The 12,005-nt window shown below is 42.2% G+C and overlaps 1 protein-coding gene across 3 annotated transcripts in view; it reads left to right on the plus strand.

The window, feature by feature from the left end:
* Nucleotides 1–12,005, plus strand: part of LOC137786569 (protein shisa-8) — an 88,388-nt gene that overhangs the window by 34,976 nt on the left and 41,407 nt on the right. For 2 of the 3 annotated variants that reach the window (XM_068578523.1, XM_068578524.1), the window contains exon 4: nt 7,596–7,718. The exons of the other annotated variant lie outside the window; for it this stretch is intronic. In XM_068578523.1, the coding sequence (XP_068434624.1) occupies nt 7,596–7,718 (123 nt within the window). The remainder of the gene's footprint in view (nt 1–7,595; nt 7,719–12,005) is intronic. 3 annotated transcript variants of the gene reach the window in all.

Consider the following 12,005-nt stretch of genomic DNA (forward strand, 5'->3'; position numbering starts at 1 on the left):
CGAGGTATTGTTGAAAGAACACTGGTAAATATATTAGTACCCACAATTATCATATGATACAAAGAGAGTATTTTACTTGATACCGAAATTAGTTACTTATGGGTACTAATCAAAACCCATTGTATCTATGGAAGCATGCACTTTCATGAAATGTCACCACCACCGCGTACATTTTTGTTAGAAGTCACTAGTGTATAGCATAGCTACACTTTCTCAGGTCTTGGTGCGATATCGCATGCAAACAACTTTTATAACGCTTGTTTTTTTAATGGAGTCTGGCTCCATGGGTGGGTTGTACATTGTAACCCTTGAAATAACGACACCTGAGCATAAATACGGCAGCGACATTATTAATATTACCGTGGACAGTCCATGTTTTATACACAAACATTTATTCACAGAATGTCGTCTGTGTACAACGTAAGAGATACTAATGTGGAGCTCTGGCTGCCCACAGACAGACACAACATCAGGGCATCAGATACAACATCAGGGCATCAGATACAACATCAGGGCATCAGATACAACATCAGAACATCAGATACAACATCAGGGTATCAGATACAACATCAGGGCATCAGTTACAACATCAGGGCATCAGATACAACATCAGGGCATCAGATACAACATCAGGGCATCAGTTACAACATCAGGGCATCAGATACAACATCAGGGCATCAGATACAACATCAGGGCATCAGATACAACATCAGGGCATCAGATACAACATCAGGGCATCAGACACAACATCAGGGTATCAGATACAACATCAGGACATCAGATACAACATCAGGACATCAGATACAACATCAGGACATCAGTTACAACATCAGGACATCAGATACAACATCAGGACATCAGTTACAACGGGAGGAGAAGCTCATTACTGACAGACTTTGTAACACAACGCCTTGTTCGAGTTGAAATATCGCAAATACGCAACTGAAGTTAATTCATTTGCGTATTTGCATTGATTTTGTATGTAATTGTTTTTTAATATCTACATCATTATGTAGTCTTTTGTCATGCTTTTTATTTGTATATCGCAATTAGGACACAGCTGTGTATTTGGGCTTTTCACCGCTGTCGTAAACCAGCAAACATCTGCTTCGTGCTTGGTGTGAACACAGCATAAAGCCTCAGTTACAGCCTCGGCAAGGACCGCGTTTGGTTTGAACACACAACTGGAGCGACCCCCAAAGTCGAGCGCAATTCAGAAACGAGGGGACGGATTAATTGAGAGGCCGCCAAGACTCAACCCAACACAGCAGCACGAGCTCACGGGACAGTGCAGACACCGCGGACACGGGAACCCCCTGTACCCGTTATTATTGAATCACATTGTAGGTCTCACTTTCAATTGCTGGTTGTCGCACACATAAACACTCACATGAGCACACGTGTGTCATCCATGGGCACACAGCAGGGACAGTCAGGTCATTTTTAATTAAGATGTAATTAGCTGTGTTCCAGCTTCGAAACCCATAGAGGGAACGCTGTGTGGCCCATCTGTCTCCCTCTTTGTCTTTTGACCACACAGACACACACACACACACACACCCACACACACACACACACGCACGCTAAAAAAAACAACCTGTGCTTCTTCAGTGCATTGAGACTCAAATTAGTCGGCGTGTTTCCTCGGGGCTCGTTTGTGACAAGCGTGATGGCATGTTTAAAGTTTAAAGGACAGAGGTCCCTGTCGCCGCACTATTTTGCCCTCGTCATCAGGCGCAGCAGAGAAAATGTGAGCCATGCGTTGATCCAGTTGTTTTATAGTGTCCAGACTGACTTGTCGTGTGTGTGAGGTAAATGTATTTTTGTACACAACTGAAGTCTGGTGGAGATCTGCCCTCATGAATGAAGGCTTATACTGTCAATAAACATGTTACTTTTTCAAACATACATGCGCAGATAAAGACAGCGATACCAGATGTTTCATATGCTCTGGTTCATATCGTAATTATTATAGTGTTAGGTTTTCTTCTTTCACACACTAACACATGCAGTATTTTCACACACACAGAAAGAAAGACTTTCATCTTCCCACCATTACAATAAACACGTTTTTGGTCTCTCTTTCACCCCACACTGCTTATTAGCACTCTGTTTTCTTCTGTCTTGCTTTGCCTCACTTCCATTGCTTTCACCCCTGATATTAAATCTCCCTGTGCTTTCTCATGTTATGTTGTCTTGGTATGTTTTAAGCAGGTAGTACACTATCTGCTCTATGTGATAGCATTTTTTTTTTGTTGCATTTTTGCTTTATTATCTCTGACGAATCAGGGAGAAGCACGATTTGAAAAAAACAAACAAATAATGAACCTGAATCTGAACTGGAGCTACATTTCATATTTTAAGATAAGAGCTCTCAAACTGCTTTTTGTTATGTTTATCAAAGTTTTACATCTTTAGTTTGTTTTCTCATTTCTCTGCCCGTGCTATACTTCATGTTGAAGCGTAATGATGTCTTAGTCTACACAAGAAGGAGTAATTATGAACGAGTACTACACCGCTCTGGGTAACAGACAAAAGTGGGAGAATGAATTGAATGATAGGGAGAGATAAAGGGCAGACATCTAAAGAAAGGAGTGTATGTTAGTGTGTGTGTGTGTGTGTGTGTGTGTGTTTAAGGGTTCAGGGCACAGTGTGATGACAGTAGGGCGATGGGATGAAGCCATGGCGATCTCTTTTGTGTCAGCCGTCTACACGTAATCACCTCTTAATTAAACACATTTAATCCTCCAGGCCACTTAGACAGAGAGAGAAGAAAAACAGAGAGATGTGAGGAAATGAAGGACGGAGAGAAAACGAGAGGGCGCTGTAGAAAGTTGGCTATAAATGTCGATGAAATGCATATCACTTCACAGGTTAGAGTAAAAGTAGTTTCAAAGGAGGTTGGTGATTACACAAAATGCTTCTCCCTCTCCATGATTACACTTTTAGGGCTCATCCCAAAGACTTCTCAGCAGTGTAAAAAATTATGTTTCACCGCTTTGTACAAGACGGACAGCCAAATAGCACATTTATAATGACACCATTATTGTCTTTCAATGGAAAAAGCTCTTGAAATTGGATGTCTACCACACTTTGAATGTTGTCTTGAAATAGATGCTGCAGTTGTTTTTGAGCCACACAAGAGAGGTCTGACTCAAAAAGACGTTGGCAGTCTGTGAGTGGGTCCCCCAGCTTTGGTCTAGACTGGAAAATCTAAGCAACTATGGACAATATTACCAATACATGTAAAGACATCCATGGTCCCTGAAGCATGAATCCTCCTGCCTTTGACAATCCCCTAATATTTCTCTTCAGCACCAACATAAGCTTGACAAGTTTAGCTCCCCCGACTATTGAATGGATTAGATATTTGGTACACACATTCATGTCAGAATGAATTATTAACTTTGGTCACCCTCAATTTAATCCAATCATTTAACTGAAAGTACTGCTGTTCTAAAGTGCAGTCTATATCATCGTATGTGTAGTTGATTTATGTATTTGAGTCACATACAGCACCATGTTCCTGCAACTACCTTGAATCTGATTCTTTTCTGCATTTCCTATTTGTTTCTTTCTCTCTTCACTGTGCATTTTGAAGTTATTCTAACCTTGTAGGTTCAAACAACAGTGGTGCTCAACAACTCTCATTAATCCACCCGCCATGTGCACACCAGACGATGATCACTTTATTGCCCGTCCATGCAACTTCTCAAAACTAATTTCTGGAAGAAATTACAGATCAATAATAAGGCAATACTCATCAAGACTGAAAGCGTGCTCATGAATCTCATATTCCCTGCAAGGGAACGATGCAGAAGACCCACAGACAGTTTGTTATTCTCATCACTTTACATGTATATCAATGAACTACTCTGTGCAGCAATGCACTGAGGCTCGCAATAGACTTTAGCTGCAAGAGGATGAAAATACACTGAACAGGGTCTGAGCCCTTTCCCTAATGAAGACAGCATCAAAATCCTCATGTTTCCTCTAAGAGAAAAGAATGATCTCCTTATCTGACTCTTCTCCTGCTCACCCATGCTCATTTTTAAGGAAGATAGAGTTTTAATACCATGTAAGAGATGAACCAAGGGATGAAACTTTCAGGATGTAAAGTCTAAGGCCGGCACAATTGAGAGAAAGAGTGGAACAGAAAAACACAAGGAGGAAAAGTATTGAGGTCATGCGACGGTTACCATGACTGAATCAGGGAAACAGGAAGACCGAGAGGTGTTTTGTGTGGTTACAAAAGACAGCTGATGTGATGGAGGGAAAAGGGTTGACAGAGAAGTTCTTGAACAAAGTCAAATGTGAGGAGAGGAACATTAGATGAGGTTAACAGAGACCTACTTTAACAATACCACTACTGAGGCATGTACAGGGAGAAACAGCTCGAGAAAGAGGAGGAGAGGGGGAGAGAAGGTAAAGAACGAAAGCGACAGGGAGGTGAAAAGGGGCTGACGTTATCGATGAGCGGTGGGCGTGACTCGGCGTCCCGTGTTCAACGAGGAAAAGAAAGCGGAATTTAAAAAAGGAGGACGAAGGTGAGAGCGAGAGAACTGTGTGAGAGAGCTGGAGCGCAACGCAGCGGGTGAGGGAAAGAAAGGAGGGTGAGAAAGAATTGGATAAAAGTAAAAGAGAGGATGAGGCAGGGAGGGTGAATGGAGACAGAGATGGAGAGAATAGATAGAAGAGACATCATGCTGCTAGCTGCGAGGGAGACAGCTGGTCAGCTGCTGCTCCGCTCAGTTCTGGTGTGGAGAGCTGCCCCGAGGACAGTCACCCTGCTCCACACACACACACACACACACACACACACACACACACACACACACACACACACACACATGGACATACAGAAGGTTACATGTATTCACACAAACAAATTACACACAATTTCAGACCGGATTAAATATCCTAACACACATTTTGCTGTGTTTAACCGTTCAGACTGCTGAGAGACGGCAGGAAAGTAAAGAACGTATGGGTGAGATAAACGCAACGATATGAAAGAAAGGCCAGATGGAAGGAAAAGGAGGGGAAAGCAGAAAAGAGATTAAAAAAAAAAGGTGCAAAAAAGTGAGACAGTGAGAGATTATGTAAAAGGGGGAGTGAGAGATGGAGCGGGTATAAGGCAATGGGATGTAAATAAGAACGTGTGGCAGGGGAAGAGGAGAACAGATGGCAGGGAAGAAGAGCGGGAAGGAAGATGGGAATGCGAGATTGCTCCCAGATTACTTATAGCAATGTCGGCCACGCCAGCACTGCTTCTAATTGTAGCTGTGACTGCAGCGAAGAGCAGAAGAGAACAATGGCAGTCAGGTGATCTCAGCACCCTGGACCCTTGAAAACAGCCCAGAGCTGCGGTCGAATAGTCCAACAATTACCTTCTAACATCCTTCCCTAACCACCTTTCCTTGACCTCTGTGGAAAACGTCACCGGTCAAGGAAAGATGGGAAAGAGTGAGGAAAAGATAAAACTAAGCTAAGCTAAGCCAGGTAGCTTGGTAGCTCGGTAGACAGCAGGTGCATATTGCTGTACAAATATGGACTACAATAAAGATGATCTTAGATATTTGGTTTGTGTGTTCTTACAGTGGTGGGTCATGCACACGCATAAACAATCTGGTTTAAAGTATTACGAACAAGGTTGGAATAGAAATGAAAGAAGGAATATAAAAATGAAACCAAGGGATTGTCACTATACTGTCTCTTTGTTCAGTTTCAAACATCCTGAATTAAATACGTTCTCACACTAACAGTGTCTCATATCCCTTGATGTTGTTATAGTTCATGTGCGGATAATCTGATCATGAGAATATGCAGACCATAGTTTATGAAACACCAAACAACTCAGTGTGAACACGAAGCGTTGCCTTGATATTGTTTCATTGTAACGTGACCAAATAGATTCAAAAGATGATAATTACAAACTTGACTTAGACTGAAGAGCTCGTTTGGTTGATCTCTTTCATGAAAGCTTCTGTACTGAAGTCAAAGAGAAGAATGAATGAGGGCTGAGGCCGCAGTACAACAGCACAGAGAGCAGATCAATACAGCGGTTTGATCATTTTAGCAGTTTAGTCAGTTTAAAGGAGTTTTCAGCAACAGCAATGTAACATATGTAGTTGTCCAGCAGGTTTAACAGATTATTGGACATTTCAAATAGACTATTTGACCGCAACCCTGGACTCTCCTATGTCTTCCTCAATTGGCTGTACAAGAACCTTCTTGTAATATATTATAGTATAGTATAGTATAGAGTAGAAAAAAAAATCAAACCAAGTTGTTCACCACAAGAAAAATCTTCTAACGCATTTATTATCATATGTGATAAGTGGTAATATAATTTAAATCTGAATATTAAAGCTGCTGTCATTTAGGAGTAGACGCATGGGGCAACTTTGCAATCTTTATAACAAACAATAGCACATAGTACAGCACACAGCGGCTATTTCAGAAACTGATTCCAGTGTTTATCAAGTAAAAGTTGAATTCATATCTTTAGTGCATGAACTTCGGTATTTCAAAAAATTCTGTCCCTAACCCTTCATAACCGTTGTGATCTCTTTACTAAAGAAACCACATTTGAGTCGAATTAACTTAAAGTTTACAAGGGTATTCTCTTGTTTCCAAATCGGCAGGAAGTGCTGAGAATACACACGTGCATCCTTGAAAATCCTCCAAACTGTACCTCTGTACTATTCAAAGGATCATAGACATTTGAACAATCCTTCGGCTGATTTCAACGACGGAGCGTCCTTGAAATTCACGTCGTTGAAGAAACCTGCTGTGGTTTTTTGAGAAGCACCCTCATAAAATCGAATCAAATGCTCGCCGTCTTCCTCCGTTTCTTCAGCATAACGATGTAGAAATGTCATTAAGCTTCTGTAATGGAGCCATTACATGAGTCCTTTGTTACGAAACTATATTGTTACAGATAGACCAATACAATAATATTACCCTACATGAGTTTAAATGATCGTACCAATGACTAAATTACACACAAAAAAGTAAACCATGGGCCCTTCTGTTTAAAACACATTGAATAATGATGCCTTGGACTCAGTAATGCACATGCCTGCACATGCACCGCTCAGAGGTAACCTTCAAACAAAAGACGCCCCTCGGTTATGGAAAGAAAGACGTCAGTGGGGCATATCAGAGCGAGGCGGACTCCTCTTCTCCACTGGAGGTCTCTTCTGAGATCGGGAAGGATTTGCATTTGTGGGGCATAATTTGCATGTTGCCGGCCTGCGAGAGAGAGAAATATAAACATCAGAGTGAGAGGGGGAGGCAGGGAGGTGGAGATGGAAGGAGGGAATATTAAAAGAGGTAGAGGAGGAGGAAAAGGCGAGCGAAGCGGCGTCTGTTTGATGCCGGAAGAGAGGGAGAGCAGGAGACCGTGGGGGGGGGGGGGGGAGAGATAGGATCGGTGTGACATTGAAATCAAAACACGGAAATGAGTATCATGGGAGCCTGCAGGATGGGTGTTAACTATAGGCAGGGGGCTGATGTGTGCGTGTGCGTGCGTGTGCGAGAGAGGGAGAGTGTTTGTTTACATCTGTGCGCCCTTGATTTTTTCACTACAGTGCCACATGGGGCCAGTGCCAATTATATCCGCACTGAGCTCGTCAACGACACCCCACCAGAGAGACAGAGAGAGAGAGACGGAGGGAAGGGAGTCAAACAGAGCAAATATGCTTTAAGAATATGTGAGTATATGTGTGTTCATACAAGCATGAAAACATGCTCTCATGCATGAACGTATTGTACAGTTTGCACATCAGGTGGCCAACTTGCCTTCTAATGCGGTCACATTCCCACCATTGTGTCTGAGTGACTGACAGGAGCCCAGGGCTCCCTATCAATCTGTCTGCTGCTGTATGGGAGTTTTTATCCTAATTAGCATCGGACTTGTTAGCCAGAAATGACTGATCGGGACCGCGCTGGCCTTGTGACGGCGACAGACTTGGCAGCTGTAATGCATCAACAGAGATGCCAGTGTGCAAATGCCTTAATATGACTGTAAAAATCCACAACTTAAGCAGATGTCAACTCATTTGTAGAAACTGTAGTCTCACAGTTGCTAATCTAGTAGAGCTGCAGGGATGGCAATGTAACACTTTGGTCCAGACTGAAATATCTCAACAATGTTGGGTGCATTGTTGGGTGCATTGCCATTAAAGAAGCGGTTCCTGCACAAAGCTGCCCACATTTCCAAGCTAAACTTTTTGTTTATTTTACTTATGACTGGTGATTTCTTCTCTTCTTATTCAACTGCTTCTCGGAGGGATCATTGTCTCTTTCTGCCCTTTCAGTTTTCAGTGTGGTTGAACCGCTGTTTGGCGTTTTGTTCTCCATGTAGACAACAAACCATTCATGATCTGATCATAAATAAGACTCTACAGTTAATATCTGACTTTAAAACTTAAGATTGTTGAACACACCAGCTGATATGGCTATTTTATAAGATAAACATATATATTTGGCTATATTTAATACACTTTTTTAAATAGAAGTAATCATCTTCTGTCAATCTCAGGAGAACTTTACATGTTCTTTCACTATTTTCCTCTTGAATGTCTTCCCCTGCATCTGTTTCTTTCTCCCGATCTTGCAATTATTATCTGACTTGGAGAAGAGAAATACATTTCTCTTCTCTGTCAACTAACTTTTCTCTGTTTCTCTCTCACACACACACACACACACACACTTTTTCTCCCCCCTCAGGCCAAACTATCTGTATCTCTCCTTCCACCAAAACCATACTGACACAGCAAAAGCCACTGAATATCCAAAATACCCATTTCAAATTTCTCAGTAACATATTTCTCTCACTTGCAGATATGTTCATCTATTCCTTTGGCTTTCATTATCTCTTCTATTTGGACATTAAGCGATATGTCTCTGTCTCTGACTCTTTTAAGGCAGTAAAGATGTGATCCATGAAGCCTTCACACGAGCAGATCTACAGTAGGATTGAGATATCCCCCCTGACTTTGGGGTTGGTAAATCAGGTGTAACTCGGGCTGATAATCCTCTGGTGCATCGCTTGCTTACTCTCCCGCTATCTTTTTGCCCGTCTCAGCTTTTCCAGCTCCCTCTCATTAACCGCCAATCTTCTCTGATCCTCCGCCTTCTTTCTGCTCATAGCCCTGCTTCCCTTAAGGTCTCTCTCTCTCTCTCTCTCTCTCTCTCTCTCTCTCTCTCTCTCTCTCTCTCTCTCTCTCTCTCTCTCGGTTTTCGCTTTTTTTTTGTCATCTCTCAGTGCCCTCCTCGTCTATCTCCCTCTTCCTTTCTCTCTCTCTCTCTAAATCATAGCCCCAGTGTCTGCAGACTGAGCTGTCTGATCCCTCATTTTCTGACTGAACTCTAAAGTCACCCAGAAATGTTCACAGAGCTACAATAAATAGACCTGCTGTTCCTTTTGGTGTTTTTAGGAGTTCAATTGAGTTGCACTGAGTTGAAAGAAAACTTTTGGGGTTGCAGGGACAAAAATCCAGAGGCAACGTGACGAAAACACAGCGAAAAACAAAGATTAAAACATGAAAAGATAATGAGTTTGTTGAAAACAAAAGCTTGTGTCATGGGAACATGAATAGAGACATCTAAATTGGATGATGTAAATAAAAATAAAACGAGAATAAATACCATATTGCACCAGAAAATATGAATAAAAGAAAAAAGGAAATGCTGAAAATGAGAGGATTCAAAAAGCAAGCGTGGACATGGTGCCGCTCTATTCGTCCTCGTTCTGTGAAGATCTGTCGCCACTGCTGAAAGTCAACCAACTCACAGAGGAGGAATATCCAGAATAGGCTTATTAATAAGCCAGGGCAGCGACAGATTACGGCTTTCGTGAGCCTCCTAAACAATGACTGAGACTGACAAACAGAGCGACAGTCAGACAGACAGAAGGTCAGTGAAACATTCAACTTATTAGCTGATCAACAGACTCTCTCTCTCTCTCTCTCTCTCTCTCTCTCTCTCTCTCTCTCTCTCTCTCTCTCTCTCATGCAAACATCCAGTTAAGCACACAGGAATACTGACCGACTGACCAACAGAGAAGCAGCTGCGCCTTTAGAAAGACCTGATAGGAGATTAACTTAAAGTATGGTTACATTATTACTATCATTATGATATTATCATTCTGTTATGTTTTTACATCATTCTGTGGCTTCCCAGTGGGGATCCTGTTGTATTCAAATCCGAACATTCAAACTTTGGTCGAAGCACATATTGTGTTTGGGCATCAGAATAATTTACTCAAGCGCTAGTGAAAATGTTGTTATTCATGACCTGACGTAGGTTTCTGCATGACAACGTTGCCAAATATACACACATATATACTTGTTCATAGTCGGACTGTACTACCTTAGTACTACATAACTATTATTTACATAACTGAACGGTCAACTGGATGGATGCAAGTCTGAGGCCCAGTTTGAACTCATCGCCTCAGTATTTCTAAAATCCTGGCTATCGCCTTCACTAGAAACTCCTCCTGTCCTGCTCAATGCACTCTGGAAACGTGGAGATTGTATTCATTTATTCTACCTTGTAGGATAATTCAAGATTATTCATCTGCAGATAAACAGAAACATTGATGATCAATTGTTAGACTGTCGTCTAACAATTTTCTATTGATTCACCTTGTAATTTTATGGATTTACACAATTTAGTTCTGGTTTATCCAGGATCAAATCATGTGGATCTCTGTGCTCTTGTTTAGTTGACGTTAACACACTTAGACGCCTGCAGCTGCTGCAGAGGACATAATGCACACATCATGTAGAAGGGACAGTAGACAGTGTCTTCAGGCATATCTGCTCTGCTATTATGAGTGTGTGTGCATGAAGAGGAAAGATGTGTGTGTGTGTGTGTGTGTGTGTATGCATTGATCTGGTGAGGTGCGGGGGATGTTTTTTCTCAGTCATTTGAAGGACATCAGACCCCCGCTCAGCAGGCCTACACGCCAAGCAGTCATGACAGCCCCAAAACACACACACACACACAAAGACACACACACACACACACAAAGACACACACACACAAAGACACACACACACACAAAGACACACGCACACACAGCCATGATGACAATTGTGGATAGCAAGGACAGACAACTTCTGAAATTGCCGCTCAAAAGAGATAAATGATGCCACACGTTGTCATTGTGTGGCGTTTCAGTGCGTAGGGGTTGTGTATTACGCACATAAAGGAACGTGTGTTTGTTTTTATGTGTGTTTTGAGTTGGAAAGAGTAACTGTGGGAGGTTGTGTTGTGTCCGTCACCTCCTCTGCCTCCAGCCCTCCCTGGGGGTCAAACATTATGGATTGACACATTTATACACATTTTGACCTTACAATAAAAAAGAGAAAGTTTCGTGCGAGAGCGAACAGAAGCATGTGCAGCGATGTGAGGGCGTTTACAGTGGCTGTGTGTGAATATTATATGTCCCATGAATATATCAGAATTAACTACAGAAAGCAAAAGAGACACACATCTATTATTCCTGTGAGAGGCTTCTATGACACATTGAAGATAAGGGTTTCTTTTACTTTGCATGCACGCAAAAGCACTCCGCTGTGCTGTATGTGCAAGTAGAGGATGGCATTTGTATGTGTAAGAAGCAATAAGTGGCAGTTCAAAGGGAAAGTGTGGATTGGATGTGAAGAGTGTGTATATATGTGCGTGTGTCTGTTGGACACTGATATGAGCCGCTGTTGAGCCCCTGAGTGAGGTGCAGTGCGTGGCTATACATTAAATGGCCAGGATTAGCCCCGACTGCTGCAGGCTCACTGATAGTATTACTGTTATGAAGCAGCTTGCAGGGATCGGGCTCCATTTTGGCTCTGTTATTCTGTCATAATGAGGCATAACCCCTTTTATAGAGGGCTGAATGGTTTCCTGGTTAATGCATCAGGCCATGGGTAGTACTTGTGCTGACTAGCAGGGAGCAAGATGAAGGAGGTGGGAGTGTGTGTGTGTGTGTGTGT

The sequence above is a fragment of the Clinocottus analis genome, unplaced genomic scaffold (genome assembly GCF_023055335.1).
Source record: "Clinocottus analis isolate CAN_PGR_092001 unplaced genomic scaffold, fCliAna1.0.p SCAF_16, whole genome shotgun sequence".
NCBI lineage: Eukaryota > Metazoa > Chordata > Actinopteri > Perciformes > Cottidae > Clinocottus > Clinocottus analis.